This window comes from Rhinolophus sinicus, chromosome 17 (assembly GCF_057876585.1).
Source record: "Rhinolophus sinicus isolate RSI-liver-muscle chromosome 17, RSI-T2T, whole genome shotgun sequence".
NCBI lineage: Eukaryota > Metazoa > Chordata > Mammalia > Chiroptera > Rhinolophidae > Rhinolophus > Rhinolophus sinicus.
Genome location: NC_142517.1, coordinates 137,302,499 through 137,319,729, shown reverse-complemented (window position 1 = coordinate 137,319,729; position 17,231 = coordinate 137,302,499). Strand labels below are relative to the sequence as shown.

At 35.7% G+C, this 17,231-nt stretch overlaps 1 protein-coding gene across 1 annotated transcript in view; it reads right to left on the bottom strand.

Moving 5' to 3' along the window:
• Window positions 1-17,231, bottom strand: part of ARHGAP15 (Rho GTPase activating protein 15) — a 620,344-nt gene that overhangs the window by 578,121 nt on the left and 24,992 nt on the right. Inside the window, exon 2 of the mRNA XM_019735910.2 lies at window positions 11,956-12,134. Within this exon, the coding sequence (XP_019591469.1) occupies window positions 11,956-12,120 (165 nt within the window). The 5' untranslated portion in view covers window positions 12,121-12,134. The remainder of the gene's footprint in view (window positions 1-11,955; window positions 12,135-17,231) is intronic.

Sequence of the window (17,231 nt, the reverse complement as noted above, 5' to 3'; positions counted from 1 at the left end):
TTCACTTAAATAAACCAGGTGAGGCAATATGTACTTCACCTCGAGTGAGTGGCCCGGCTGTTTGTGTATTTTACCGCATATGGCTCTTGGTGAAAAACGTTGAAAAAAGTTTGGACACCCCTGCCTTAGGCGAAGCTAAATCTCTAAGTTGGTTAACTGATTAGTTCATTTCAATACCTGGCTATTACTGTATTTTGGCCCAAGTTTGTCTATGCAATTTGAAGAAATTACTCTTTAGAAAAAAAATTTTTTTTTAAATTTTCCTTTTTTCCCCCCCTGAAAGGAGTAAGCCTCAAAATCATACTGCTAACTGAGCCTATGTTCTCTGATCTTTGCTTCATGGTTAGTGTTACCACCTTTGTTTTAGTGCAGGTATACATTGGCATCACAGCCAGTGAATGTTTTAAGGGCTATTATGGCATGCTCTTCTTAAATAGACAAGTATAACACTAACGATAGGGACTGCTTAGGTAGGTTTGTAAAGTAGATCATCTTTTCTGCAATCAGCACCATAAAATTACATAAATCATTGGTACTTGGAAGACAATAGTCAGCCAGACCCCAACAGCAAAGATCACAATCATGTTTTTTAATAGTCCAGAACTTGGTGAAAATTGTGGTTGCTCTGTAAAAGTCTAAATTGGGTCTGTTTCAATTTTCATGTTCAAAGCGTAAACAGTCATAGATGTCAAGCAAACATACGGACTGACATTCTAATTTTTATTCAAAAATTATTTCAACTATAATTGAAAGTTCATAAATTCATTAAGACTAAGGAAGGTGAAATATGAATGGGTGATGAATAAAAATTAACCTGATAATAATATTTGTACCTTGTCTTGTTACCAAAGAAAATACTTTTAATAACTTGTGTATGCCAAGACATAGATAACACGTCAAAGTGTGCAAAGAAGAGTATAAAGTAACTTAAGATCGGGGGGGATTCCAATAATACTAAATTTTTAAAAAATCACATTGAGATTGACAACCTACAGAAATACATCTACAGGAAGAGATAGTGAAGGTATTTTATTGCACAGCCTGGTTTTAAACACTATGTAAAATACCTGTGACAAAATGTAAGTTACATGATGCTAATACAAGCATTGAAAGTGAGGAGGCACTGGCCATGCAATGATGACACCTAGTAAGCAATTGGGCTGAGCCTGGGCTATCCCAGGAGAAGGGGTCTACCTTGCTTGACTTTGACCTCCAACAGGACAGATAATCTTTTTGTTTTGTATCCTCAGCTTTCAAAGCAGGCTCTGACATGCAACATGTGGCAATAATTATCTGTTGAACGAATAAGGAATGGACTAATGAATGAATGGATGAAAGTAGTCGACCTGTTCGCCCACTTTTCTCTTTGGGGACACTTAAAGGGACACAAACAGTGGTAAGGTTAGGATGACAACAACTCAGTGAGTGGGAAATTATTAATGCAGGGACCTCAGGACATCCCATTAGAGTAACATTTCCTAGGATTTTTGTTATATAAGATAGAGGACACTAAGGTAAAAATAAGAATTACAACGTTCCCCTAAATATAGGGCTTTATTATCCAAATATAGATGACAATTATAAGGACGTTAAGTTAATGATCTGTGTCAAAGTAAAAGCTATTCATTAGCATTTTCAAGAAAAAAAATGTCTTCTAGCTTTCATTTTTCATTTCTTTCTTTCTTTTTTTTTTAAACTATGGTTTTAAAAGCATGGAGGTTAAGGATAGCACATCCAGGAATGTAAACTTCTTTCCTGTCTATTTGATCATGCGTTATTGGCATTAACACTGTCAATAATTCATGGTAAAAGAGGAAGTTGCCATGAAAGGTTACCCATTGTCAGCATATGATCAATAGGTAAGACCACAGTGGGTGATATATTATCAAGTATCAGCCAGAATCACTTTCTCATGGATCTTAAAAACAGTAGTAGTTACACTCAGTTTGTGTAACCTGAGCTAAGCTTATATGTTTATTATCCTTTCACCGCTGATTATAGACTATGTCTTAAATGCATTTTATTTAAACACAGATTATCATCTCTTGCTATTTAATTCCTGTGATCTGGCAGTGGGCCTCTAGGATTTGTCCCCATGCCTTGATGTTGGCATTTACATTTGAGCAAACAAAACTGTCACTTTGTTTTCCTGTCTTCCTGTATTGGGTCACTTTGTGCTACATGATATGATCTAAGACAATTCAATGCAAGGAGACACATATCCCTTCTCATTGGAAATACAAGACTGCAGCTTCCTTTTACCCTGTGGGGAAGAAAGCAAGTCAGGTGTCCAAAAGTACTGGAAGAAATTTAGTGTGATCATTACTTATCTTCTCCCACAGAAATAATATAAGATTACGAAGCAAGAACAGCACTGGTTTCTTCATAAGGAGAAAACAGTATCTTGATCGTTTCTCTTAATGATATTGTGGAAGAGCATTGATATAATAGCAAGACCACATTCTTATTTTATATACCATCTTGGAATCTCAGGGGGAAAAAAATTCACTTACTGAGATCACCTCCTAAGAAATAAAGAAAAATAAAATATTAGCAGACATTTGAATTCTTTGTTTGATTTAGAAAGTAAAATCGCCAGATTCATTTATTTTGGGGGCTTTTCAGAGTCAGACCTCTAAAACATTTTGAAACTTAAACACTTGAATTTGATTTTGTTCCATTTTATGTTATTTTTCTATTTCACTCAAGTGCTGGTAAATAAAATAATTTACAGATAAATGGCTGAGAGGGCTGTGTCAGCCAGTGTAATTTTTGTTATCAAAGGCATTTGCGTATGGCAAATACACCATATCATGGTGATTATAGTGGCTGCTAGAAACGGAATGTTGGTGCTTCTCCAATAAATAGGAAAAAAAAAAAAAAGATAGAATTTAATAATAATAATAATGAAGAGGATAAAGACAAGAAAGAATAAAATAACTGAATTTCTTCTGGTTTGCTTGTCCCCTTCCCCAAAGATTCTATTGTAGTTTTTTGAGTATGTTTTCTCTTTCACTTTAGCCCATCCTTATACCTGCTTGACATATGACAATCACACATCCTGTTACAACTCAAATCCCATATCTCTTCCCCAATAAACTTACTGCCAGTGCACTGGAAGTGAATGGGAATCATTAAAATCCATCACCTTAAAGGAGAAGCATACGAGATTGCATGTAAAGAAGATGGCATCGTTGCTGGGAGAAAGTGCCACATTGCTGTGTGTTTGCTAATCACTTGCAAGATGCATTCATGTAAAAAATAATGCCTTTTCCTTACTTGGTATTGTTTGGAGATGGTTCTGCTTATCAGTTTTTAATACGCTCTTTGAAAACTGACAAGTACTTTACCCACATCTCTTTAGGAACACAGGGATTCAAAGGCTGGATAAAATACTTTTGTGCTTCCCAACACAAACCTGAGAGGGTAATTAAACAGATGGTAACAATAAACTGAATCTGAACACATCAGGGACTGGAGTCCCTTATTAAAAGCCTTATGCACTGAAAGGAAGGAGGAAAAACAACTCTGGGGAAGTGTTTTCACAGCCAACACCTTTATGTCTGCCTTGACCTCAAAAGCAGAAGCCAATCAATTGTTTAGGGTTGGGTTTCCTATCACCTGGGAGAGGACATGCAAGATGTCTACACACTCTGAGGAGCCAGAATACAAAGTGTGACTCTAAAGGAATGCACCGTTCCTCAGGATTGCTTTCAAAGACATCAGTATTAGATACCAATTTTGTAACTGTCAGTTCACTACATCCCTACCCCTCCAACACACACATACACGCACATCAAAACCTTCTACACTTGAAGCACAAAGCCATTTTCTCTACATGAGGCCAAAAACTAGATATTATAGATTTCTGTAATGACACACGTATTCTGAATATTTTCAACCTCACTCCTGGCAACAGAATGATCTATTTATTCCATCCTTGAAACAAATTAGAATTCTACTTATGTCTCAGACCTTAACATTGTCAGTTTGTCCTGAGTTAAATCCACAGAAGGAGAGAATTAAAGCAATCTTGATATTTCAGCTTATAAATATATGTATGTGGTTATTTCTTCCTAGAATAGAAAAATGAGCTCAAATATATAAATATTATATACATCTCTCTCTGTATGTATTTATATATATACAGAGACAGATGTATATATATCCTATATATGTATATAAGTGTAATATATATGTTTATGTGTGTATACAAACGCAGAGAAAGAATCCATTATATGCAAGAAAAGGTCTTGTTACTCTACAGATTTGTAGTGTTGTGCCCTCACACATGCAAAGATTCTATTTTGCCATTACATAAGGCACTTACAACCTGGGGGATAATGAAGTTAGTGTTTGTTCTTCTGTTTCTCAACCTGCTTCCATTCTCTGCTTCACTTGACAAGGTCTTTGAGTGCCATTTATGAGAAAGATTCAGCATCAGTACACCAATGATTTAGCTTAACTAAGTGCTAGCGAGGAAAGGACAGTGTTGAACATAGTGTGTTTCAGATTAATCAAAGTTATAATGATGATCTATGGAAGGATATTTTTGAAAACGGAGGCAAATATTAAAATGGAAAAATGTACCAGGTATAGAAAAACGTAAATTAAATGGCAAACGTGGTTTTTCTGCTTGCCTTTTACCTCTTTATGGGTGCACATCACCATATAACACTGTCCAATTTTAATTTGGGGGATTTGATACAATTGTACATAACATGACACACATCACTTTAGGAATTTGCCATAAAACTCTCTTAATAATATTGACTATGGTTCCAAAGTTATATTAAGAGTGAAGTGTATTATATGAATCAAATAAGAGACACTGCAAATAATTCAGTGGCAAAGCATAGTTGCTGCCACTCAGAGTATTCGGTAACCTTTTTTAATTAGAATGTACACTTTTAGATTACTGATTATGAACATCAGGGGACCCGAGATTTTGATTCATCAGTAATTCTCCTTTATGTCTACACTAAGATGTAAAAACGAGACCTCTGGCTCTAACTTGGTATTTCAGAACCTTTACATGCTGCTACAGAATCTGTTTTACCTGTAATCTCTAGTACTGCTCTGCCCCCTTGTGCTGCTACAGTGAACTCAACAGAGGAACAGTTTGCCTTAATCTTTGTACATGAACTACAGAAAAATCCCATTGTCACTTCTCACTTTTCTGGCAAGTTCAAGGTCAGTGTCTAGCTATTTTCAGCTCATCTCTTCTTGATCCATGCAGAGAAATGACAAGGTAACGTGATCCGGGGTCAGCTGTATTACAGGAACCGTTACATAAACGGAGAAAGTGAAAATCAATCCTAGCTGACAGTGACTTCGGGATAATCAACGCTCGCTGGATGCCTCTGTCAGCTCGCCTGCATGAAATACCGTGTGACTTCTGTCAGATCTTTTTAATAAAACTATATTCTCTCTTTCAGCAATCTAAATAAACATTGCACTTGAGCTGAATTTTTCAGACTATGGTAGCCTTCTAGATTTGTAAACTATCCCCATAATTCCTTGAAAATTTTCATAGGTGAAACCCATTATCCCGCAGTTCGTTATTGAACTGCGATTCAAGGTACTATTGTAAAACATGCCCTTATTTTGAAGGACCTTTGAGAGCTTTTCTACAAACTGTTGCATGTTCGGCATTGAAGTCAACAGTCTTCCACAAATGAACCTCAGCCCTAACTTCTCTCTCCCCCCTCTTGGTAACAGAGCCCCTTCCTAAATCAATCATTTCTTGTTGGGAGCTTAGGTGTCGTTCTCCTTTTTAGATGTTCATCATTGCTTTCCTTTTTATCTCTGTATTTCCTGCGAGGCTGTTTTCCCCTCATACAGAATTGGAAAAGCAGTATTTAACAAGATGTTCCACATTAGTGGCATTCCCACTGACAGCACCTGATGTGTCAGTTTAGGGAAGGAGCTATTTTATCCCACCCACCTTGCGCTGCCTTGAAACTGTGAGGCACTCAGTACTCCACTGAAGTACAATTTACCATAATATTAGTTGTCAGTAAATTCAAAGACAGAACTCCTAAAGCTATAAAATGGATTAGAAGCAATTTAAAAAAGAATTAACAAACTAGAGTAAGAGTATACTGTCAACAAACAAATGCTCCATCATAGGACTGTAATTTGGAATTTTAATTACCCCTCTGCTTCTGTAACAAAACAATGTCTGAACTGGCAGCGATTTGAATCTCTCACAGGTCATTGAGCATTCTAGTTAATTACTCTATGAATAGCCTGTTTTTCTCCCCTCTGGAAACACGTTTCTAATGGCAGTCAAGGTCTGACAAATGTGTCATCTACATAATTAGCTAGGAAGCAACACAAAACATTAAACATGCTTTGTGCCGACAACTATCAAAACATTTCATTTGTTGTCAATTATTCATTACTTTGTAGGTTCTGAAGGGGTTGTTATTATGGAAATAAGTCCAGATGCTAACAAGGTTAGAGTTTTGGATTCAAATTAGTAATCAGAGGACTAACTTTAAAAAAAAAAAATGTATCTCATGTACATTCAGCTCCGTGTTCAATCAGTAGGAGATTATAAACAATTTTAGCTATGCGCAAGTTAAAATGGAAAGAACACAGCCACGTATGTGAATTCAAAAGTCCAGGTTCGTTCTTTGAAGCGGGAACACTGGGGTTGTTGTAAACTTTCTGTACCTTTTGCAAGTCCAATTTGTGCTTGGTAAACAGAGTTAAAGATTTTCACAGCATGAGATGACACGGGATGGCAAAGACAAGAAAAGAAATCTCTGATGGTTTTTGATTCTTTTTGCCCCCACAGGGCATATTATGAAAAAGTCAAAATTCAGGCTAATAAACTTTTTTGTCTGCTCTACAGCATACTAGCCACCTTAGATAACCTTTGAATTTCATAATTTTTTATATTTGTTTTGCTGTTTCTGAAATCTTGTTTCTCTTGTTATTGTTTTAATATCATATATAAAGCCAAGTATTTTGTTGAAAGCAGCCCTCCTGATGTATACAGGGATATAAAAAGATTTCTCAACAAAATTGACCTCTCAGTGGCAAAGAAAATTGCAGTGGAAGACACATTATTGCGTAGCCATATCTGAGGCTTGGATCTACGGAGAGTCTCACTCCACTGTCCTCCAGCTTTTCCTTATAAACCAAAATGGCTTACAAATGTCATCCACAATAGCCCAATAAAGATTAGGAACAAAACACTGTCCTGACATTGATGAGATAAGAAAGATTTAACTGCAGAATGCAGTGTATAAGAACAGCTCATAAGGCTTGTTCTTGAATCAGAAAAATAAAACTCTTATTTGCGTGTGTCTAGAATTTAATTGAGATGATCAATTTATTTTGTACATAATGTTTGATCAGAAGCCTGTACTACAGAGCTAGATAAAAAGAAAAAAGAAAATTCTATCAGGAGAAATCAAGAAGACCTGTTATCTACAGGGTGTGCAAAATATTTCAGGAAATAATTCTACCCTGAGCACTGAGAATGCTCGGTTAATAAAAAAAGACCAGCCACTCGCTAAGAGAAAATAATTGTCTGTATCTATATTTTTCAAAGCAAAAATGCAGCCACATCTTACACTAAATAGGACACATTAAAATAAGCTTTAATAATCTTTATGCAGAAGGAAACTAATCCATTTTCAGATCATATGATCCACAGCAATAAAAGGAAATCATCAAACTAAAAACAATTTTAGAAATGGCTGCAGACTCTCATTTAATTAACATGCAACAGATCATATATTTATGAGGAAGTCAAAATATTTAGGAAGCCTATAATCCTGTAAGCCTTAATGTGGTATATAAACAACAAATAAATGCAAAGTGTTACTGTTATACATGTCTGCCTGATCAATGGTTTTCACATATTGATCTATAAATGGAGTTGACAGTCTGTGTTGGCTGCACATTTTCCAAGCAGCGCTATTTTTGCACAAAACCAATACGGGCAATTACCTTTGTTTGAGATGCCAAGTCTTATCAATTCAATGTGATTTAGTGTCATTTTAATTAAATATCAGGATCCACTTCAGGACAATTTATACAAACAAAGCCTCAAACCTAACTATAAGCTTGATTTGAAGTAAACATGGACAAGTCCTACAGCCTCATAATATCTCTCAAAAACTCTGCTAAACAGAAGGCTTATATTTTTAGTAGCAATTTTTATGTCTGTCTTTTTGGCTAGCCACAACTTTGGCAAGTATCCTATAATAACAGAAGTAAGAAACAAAAGAAAATTGTTTCCTCTTTTTTCTTATAACATATTAAAAAGAAAAATGAACGAACACAGACTGTTAACAGAAGCAAAAGGAGTCTTGTGTGTTAACATTTAGGAATGGTTCAAGCTAAGTCTTTATCTGAAGACTAATAAAAAGATATTTCCCTGTCCAAAATGGCCATGAATGAAGTAATGCACTTCTGGGGGGTTTACAAGATGGAAATGGTGAATAGTCATACATGTTGCTGCTTAAGATACCAGCATTAAATGCCGAAACTGCTCCTGCAAATCCTATGTCTGCAGTTTCCTGACTTGGGCTATTTAAACTCTTCATTAATATCTATTCTAAACTGTCTACTAGGCTGGAGCATCCCTCTTATAAATAACATCAAAGCCACGTTAAACCTTTTGCATTAGCTAGTTGCTGGATTGCACATTAGCCTTTTTAGCCCTTAAAGAGACACACTTCACTTGTCCCCATTTACGCTCACTAAGTCGTCTCCTTCTGTGTTTTTAACACATTCGGGTAAATAAGCAGCCCACCTTTAAAAGGGCTCACTCACACCGGTGCTCAGGATAAGACAAAAACAAACAAACAAACAAACAAACAAACAAAACAAAACCTCACTGAGACCAAAGAGCATTCCTTCCCCCGCTCACTAATCAGAGGTCTCCAGTTCTCTCTCACAGATAGGCAATTTCCATGCTAACCGAGTCTTTCCATGTCCAAGCTTCCCACCTCTCCAATTCCCAGGTAGCAAAGTGGTCTCTTTGAATTTTGAAAAGGCATTGATCTTATTAACCACATAAAAATGATTATTTGGTGTTAAAAGAAAATGATGAATACCACCAATAAAATACTAATGGAGTATCGATACCTGTTTTACTGAAATGCTTCCCTGCAGCACTTAGGTAATCAAAACTTTTAATTTAACAAGTAAATTCATTTGTGTTTGCAAGGCTTAGGGTTGAATAAATGTTTATATCGGGATTTCAAACTACATGCTCCTTGATTTAATTTACTCAAAATATAGGCTTTTATGACGTATATATTGTGTTCTGAGTTCATAGTTATATTAGCCATATTTTTAACTGAACAAAATAAAAAGTGGAATTCATGAATTAATGAGAAAATTGTATAATTAATTTGACCCTTGGACCTTTCTATGATTTTTTGTAATGTTAAATCTTTATGAATGTAATGTCAGATTCTTGCGTTATTATATACTCCAATAAGTCCATATTAGATTTGCATAATTGTTATGCCAATGAACAAGTAGTGTATATATATATATATATATATATGCATATATATCATGCATATTAAATAGGATGCATAACATATATATATAGTCCTTAAGTACTCTTAATTTTTTTCTGTGCAGATTAAATATATGTGTCTCTGTTACAACAAACCATACATGTGAGCCTGTACACTCATTTTTAGAACACATCTCTGGCTTCTCTTAAGTTCAAAATGTCCCCCTTGACCTCACCCCACCTCCAACTTCTGAAAAATCAAGTCCTTAGTTTAGTTTGAGCAGATATCTTTAACAGGCTTGTTTGAATAAATATGCCAAAATACTTTACATTCTGTCAGTATCTAGTCAGAAAATTGTGCATGGAAAAAAGAGATGAAAAGAACTGAGACAGAAAGAAAATTAGTGCCATGGCAAGCTTTCAATACAGTATGTCTGAGCCAAGTTTTCTCAGTGAAATGACATATCCTCACTGAAATACCCTTTTTATATAATTATGCACTGAGCACACATAACCAAAAGTAACTTTTATTTTTGTTCCTTGTCGAGGAACACATATTGCCCAGGCTAAGAATGGGGAAACAAAAGCTGGGGTGATTATAGCTAATTTAACTTTGGAAAACTCTTATTCTCTAGCAGGCCAGAATATAACCCCCCAAACTAAAGTTATGTAACAAGGTAATATCAACAATGAGAAACTGCATGATAAAATCCTGCCCAAAAGTGAAAAATGCTAATTTTGTCTCATTTAGCAGCTGGATACAGAAATGCTCATTAGTTTTAAGAGGGTTAATCCTTTTAACTTTTGCATATTGATATGCCAATTATGCCTAATTGTACAAGAGGCATCAGTCAAGGTAATAGTGCATAAACACATGAAAGTTATTAAGTACATCCCAACATGTAATAAAGTAGGTGTTAATTGGTAGCTGAGTTCTGCGGGCTATTGAGGTGGATAATTCATTGAGAGATGGATCACTTGTAATTTCTCTCCATAATTCCTTTTGCAGTCTCATGCTGTGATGTTTTCATGCTTGTCAAAAACAACTGCGGCATAGTGCCTTTTGTTAAACACAGCCAATAAAATATGTTAGGCATCATTAAATATACTTAACTTCTAAACTTTTTCAAAGGTACAGTTCTTACTGATAATACATTATAGAGATTCCAATAATTTACTCTAACCACTATCTCAAGTTCATAGTTGAGGAACATTTTAGCTAGTTTAAAAGCAGAGTCAGGCTGGCAGTGTTGTGCCTCCCAGTAGACAATCCTTTTAAATGAGAAAGTAAATAAAGAAAAATGCATCTCTGGACACCTTATCTTAGGATATATTTTTCACTCCCAAAATATAATCACTGGCTTCCTCATGCTAAATTTGCCTATAATACCTGAAAAAAGAATGATTAAAATCATATATTTCTCAGGCTCCTGAGATTGTTGTGTGTTAATTTTGCACTTGAAATTCGAGTGAAGAAAAAAAAAATGGAATAAATATAATCAGTAACATGCTACTCAGCAAGTTTATCTCATTTAATAACTCAGTTAGGGAGCTGAATATTTCATAGGCCTCTACAATATTAACAGAACACACAATTAATAGCTCACATGTTTCTGCAGGGTGACTGGGACTTGCAGCCTGTCCCCAGCTAACCTATTTCTCGCTCTTGCTCACACTGTGAGAAACAAAATAGATCTAGGGTCCAAAAGAGTGGCTAACATTGCATAAATAATTTTGTAACATCCTATGGCCTCAGCTGCAAGTTACCACCATTATGGAAGAAAATTAACCAAAAGAGACTCATCACAATCAGTGTGTTTAGTGGCTCAGGATGCGTGCAGGGGCAGGGACACAATTGGCAGTAGAGTTCATCCCTAACTATTTTATTTCAAATCTTCCTAATGACACATTATCGAGACAAAATGGCTTCCTCTCCAAACCTTAAATCGCCACACCATTTCAATCGTTTATGTTCATTCCAAATGAAATCCTAATTTCTAATATCATACATTGCCAGGAGATTTTAAGAAAGAGATTTTCACATTTCTTTTTTAAAGACTTTTTTTTTTTTTTTTTTAATCTCAGTTCATTCTTAGCTAAATTTAGCCTCTGGCTTTTCAAAGTGATGTACTGTATTTGGAAGTACAAACACCACATGCTAGCATAACCTCATTATTTTTATGACACTGAAGCATGATAGTGGAGGCCCTTAAAATGAGTCAAAGGTGCTCTTCGGTCTAGCTCCAAATTCACTTTATCACTCTGGATTTAGTCCATCTCTTCTCTCAGAACTGGAGATATTATTATGACTATAAGTAAGCAAGATAAAATACACTACAAAAACAGTTTTCTAATGCACGTTAGGAAAACAAAACAAGGCTATTTTTTTTTTTTTTTTTTTTTTTTTTTTTTACAAAATTCTGTATAGGCGAACTTGGTGTATGTAGAAGTATTTGACTTACAGGTTCAGTGACCTTCCCAACATCAGTAAGGATCATGGATTTACTTTGGCTCAGCCTGTCATGGTGGCTGTTGGCATTTTTGATTCTCATCTGCACAGCTCCGGTACCTTGGCGGGTAGAACTCAGTGTTTCCACAGAGGTATCTGAATTCGTAGATTTCTGCATATTACAGTGATATCCTGGTAAAATATGAAAGCATTATATTATTCTAAATATGTACTTTTTCATGAAAACCTTTTGGTGCAGTACACATCCCTATAAATCAGTATATTACAAAAATGAAGTAAATAGTCTCCATCTCTTTGAGAAGAAAACGCCATGCAGTTGTAGTTGTTTTAATCAATTAAATTATGTGGATCTCTTTATGCGGACAGAACTATACATGCCAGAGGACCTCAAAGTTCATAGGCAGCATACTCATACTCTGTGTAGTTCCTAATTCCATTAGGGAACTAATGACTATAATACAACCTTCCTTGTACAGAAATGATGTTGCCACATAACCACCTCTAGAGTTTATGATCTTTTCATTCACAATGTCACTGATCTACTACCCACCCCATCCCACCCCACCTCCACACATGACCACTTTTTTTTGGTGAACAAAAACCCACGTCAATAAAGTCAAATTTAAGTGAGTAGAATTGGCATAAGAGCAAACCAACCCAGTCCCACTGACTATCAAATATATTGGCTTGGCCTTATTAGCGTGGTGCCTAGCCCCAGCCCCCACCCCCCACTCCTAATATCCAAGGAAGGGATTAAACTTCTTTTGTTCATCACCATCTGCCAACTGAACTAATTTAATAGCTTAGTGGACATACTGTTTATGAAGAAAGAGAAAATCAACATGGTTTGTTTGTTTATATTTTAATGGAAGAAGTCTGATTTAGACAGGAAAAATTCAGTATGGGCACATTTCAAAGGAGAGAGTGAAGAAACAATAACTCAGGAAAAGAAAATGAAGAGAATTAAACTGGCAGTATCAATGGGTAGACTGGGGGGAGGGGCTTAATTGCTTCCCCAAATCCATAATCCTTTTCAACTGTTCCTCCCCACAAACCCCATAGATGAACATGTCATCTCATTTAAAATAGAACATTTGCAATGCAAACACGGCTTCTAAGCTTCTAGAAACAGATCCCCATTTGGACTGATTGTTGTCTCCATGTTTCACCTATATAGACATTTCATAACTAGCCTGGGCATGTATGTAAACACTAGAAAAAATTGTCACCAGTTAGTTATAGAATCCAATATAGAATCCTAAAGAAGGATTACATTTTAAGGAGCCAACTGCATTGGAAACCCTATGTTTGTCAGACAATGGGGCTAGAATAATGGTAATATTCAAGTTAAGTGGACACAAAAATGATTAGGAAAGAATGAAAGCATTTAATAGCAGGAAAAGTGTTACCTCATATCTGATGCCAGTACAATAGTTGAGCGATAACTTAGAACAAAAGTTAATATTTACTAAATATTTATTATGTGTCAGGCAATGCGTTCGGTAGTTTAATCCTTGCAAAACTCCTGTGAGATAGACGTTAAACTCTTATGTTTATAGAGGAGAAAAATGAGGATCAGAGAAATTATATTAATTTTCATAAGGACACTGGCCAGAAATAAATAAATCAGTATGTATTTTATTCTGAAAAATAAAATAAGACTCAGATGGCCATCAGGTCAATAGATGGACAAATTCTATTTTATCTACAGTATGAAATATTGCTCAATAAAAAGGAATGGACTATTGATGCATACAACCTCATGGATAAACTCATTGTGCCAAGTGAAAGAAGCCAGACTAAGAAAAGAAAAAGAAAAAAGTACTTATTGGGTACTTATCATTTCACTTGTATAATATTCTAGAAAATGCAAAGTAACATATAGTGTCAGAAAGCCGATCAGCGGTTGCTAGGGACAGGGTGGACAGAGAAATGGATTACATTAGATACAAGAAAATTTTGGAGGGTGAGAGATATGTTTGTTATATTGATTGTGATGATGGTTTAACTGTAGTGGTATATATATATTTAAAATAATCAAATTGTAGACTAAATATTTGTACTTTACTGTACTTCAGTTACACCTCATGAAGCTGTTTACAGGAAAGTTGTTTTAAGAATTCCTTAACAGACTTATTTTGCTCATATTTTCATTTTTATGTTTCTACATGTGTATTATAAAAATTTATCTGAGAATAAGAGCTCTTTCAATAAGACTTAAAATAATAATTTAAATAAAAGAAGATCTTACCTCAATAGTCCATAGAAATATGACAGCCACTTTTATAAGAATAGTTTTAAAATGTATAAAATCTGGCCCATAATGTAGGCATAAGGGATCTTACCTCTATATCTAACTAGCATAAGATAATAGAGTAATATATATATTACTCTATTATCATATATATGTATATATGTGTATATATATATATATATATATATATATATGCTTTTGTAAAAGTAAATGCAATTACATACAGATGATATAGTTATTTCTTCATATATTCCAGTACATGATAATAAGTTTTTGGTTTTATTCTGTGTATAATCTATTTTTGAGGCCATTAATTTGTCTTAGCCAAATAAAAAACATTTCCAAATAACAAAACAAATTGATGAATCTTTGACTTTTCTGAAAATGCTACTACTAAAAGCATGAGTTTTTTCAGGGTATATTTTGGTGAATTGAAATAAGAATGAATGAAGGAATGAAAAATCTAGGGATTGCCATTGTAATGGAGGCCTTGGATTCATGGTAATTAGACTGCCTGCATAAAAAGAGCCCATCTTGACTTCTAGTGGCAGCACTATCTTGAATGATCACCTTTGTGATCGTCTACAAATCAATGGTCTTCTGTTTCATCATTGGAAAAAAGTGATAGTGAGGGGACAGGGGAAGCCAAGAGGATTGCTATGATCTGTAGGGCCCTTTCCACTTCTGATTCTGATGTGCTTAAAGTCTGGGAGCTCAAGAAGTATTACTACAGATTTAGAGCTCAGTAGTTTTAGGCAGATAAGCAACAATGTAAGTGCTTTGGCATGAATTGATGCCCAAGGGATTTGGTGGGAGGTGGGGTTAATCTATGATTTAAGCATATACATTTTTTCTAGAAAACTCCAGGTTCTCCTCTGAGTGCATTCAAGGCTTGATCTTCCCAATTACTCATGCTGTATTTGCAAAGGATGCTGTATTTGTAATATTGGTGAGGGAAATCACTCAGGCTAAAGCCACGATCTTCTGACCAAGAGCATGAAGCCACTGTATTTACATAGCCCTGCCATGTGCCATTTATAGGACATGTTGCTTCCTCAGAGTCAGCACAAATTTCATTGTCAAATCAACATTTGCATTCTTGTGTTGATTTCACAATCAACTCATAATTTGCCTCATGATGTGTTGCTGTCAAAAGGCTGGATTACTTAAAAAGCCTCTTATCTGGCTCCCCCACCTGTTTTCTTGGGGACAGGCTGCAGAAAGCATTTTCAAAATCTTCATTGTTTAGATCTTTCTGTTAGGCTGATCTACCACAGTGGTAAGGCTATTTTTCTTTCCTCACTCTTTCTCTCCTCTAGCCATCCTATCCTTTCCCATCAGATTCCTTCCTCACAGTTTGTTGATTCCCCAATGCACTCTTTTTTTCTCTTTATTCTGCTTCCCTTCTCTCTTGTTCTATAATGGCATTCGCTTGATACTATCTTATAGTTATGCTCCTATTTGCCAAGATTTGGTGGTTTCTAATTATGCAGAGCACTACATTGCTCTCAGAAGAATACAGAAAATGACGCAAAACTTCTTCTTAAAGATTCCTACCAGCAGAATATAAATTATCCATTCAATATTTGTTGAAATTGTCTTAAGCTGCAGGCACTATATTACAGGCTGGATATACTCATTTTTGTTTGTTTGTTTGTTTTGTAACCAAGTGTCTTACAGTTTGTGAGGGTGATAAACAAACAATTCATAATGAAATGAGAATAGAGTTGTGCTCATATGGAGAAAGAAGCAATGGCATCAAGCTCAGGGAGATGGAGAAAATCCGTCAAAGAGATCAGCCCATGCTGGACCTAAGTCAGAGCAGATGGGGCACTTCAGGCAATGCAAAGGTATGACACTAACTGTGAGATTATAACGTAGATGTGGAAATGGGTTATGAAGTAAAAATGTAGTACCAAGGAAGTCCAAAGGAAAGAGAAATGATAGGTTTCATAAAGAAAATGGCATTTGACATTAGTGTGGGTGATTCTGTTCATCTTGCTAGTCTCTCCTTGGGCCGAAGCACTTCCAACGAGACATTCTGAGGGACAGAATGTGGGCAGAGGACTTTCCTTGGTATAATATCCAAATGTCTTGTATGTATGAATTGAGTGCAAGACAGAGAGAAGCAGGAGCCCCCTGCAGGACGAAGGGAGCGCAGGAAGAAAGAGGAGGATTGAGGAGGAAGGAAACTTGACAGACTGAAATGACAGCTGTGCTAGTAGTGGCTGTGGAACTTGTTACTACTGTCCTTGTGGCTTCAGAGATGATTTATTCTCTTCCGTTCCATTAGGAACTTCTCATATCATGTTTCCCTGAAAATAAGACCTAACCGGAAAATAAGCAGTAGCATGATTTTTCAGGATGCTCGTAATATAAAATAAGCCCTAATGTGTCTTTTGGAACAAAAGATAATGTAAGACCTGCTCTTACTTTTAGGGAAATATGGTAGGGCTTATTTTATATTATGAGCATCCTGAAAAATCATGCTAAGGCTTATTTTCTGGTTAGGTCTTATTTTGGGGGAAACATGGTAGCAAGTGGATGAGTCTGTTTCTAGGCCAAATTTTGCAATCTGTATTTGGATCCCACTTGCAGCCCTTTGTCCTCACCATCTTTCAATTTCCCATTTCCCTTCACCTACAGCCTAACACTGTTTTTCTTCTACCAGGCACCTCTGATTCTTTTTATATTTTGGATGAGTAAGTGCCTACTGCAGCACTTACTCAGGCCTCATCTCATCCACAGAATCAATGCTTCTGAAATTCCATCATTCATTCTTCCTTACCTACATCCCTACCCATTCTCTCTGTGAATCACTTAGTTCTATATGGGAGGGGAATTATTAAACTAATTGACAAAATGTCACAAATGATTAGTCTGACTTCCCTTTAACTTCTCAGGGAAGTTTTTACCTGATCTCAAACTGGAATCTTGTCTGGCCACGTGGGAGAATTATCTTGCAGTAGAAGAGCTTTGATCAGTCTACTCCATGTATGACCTTAAGTAAATTT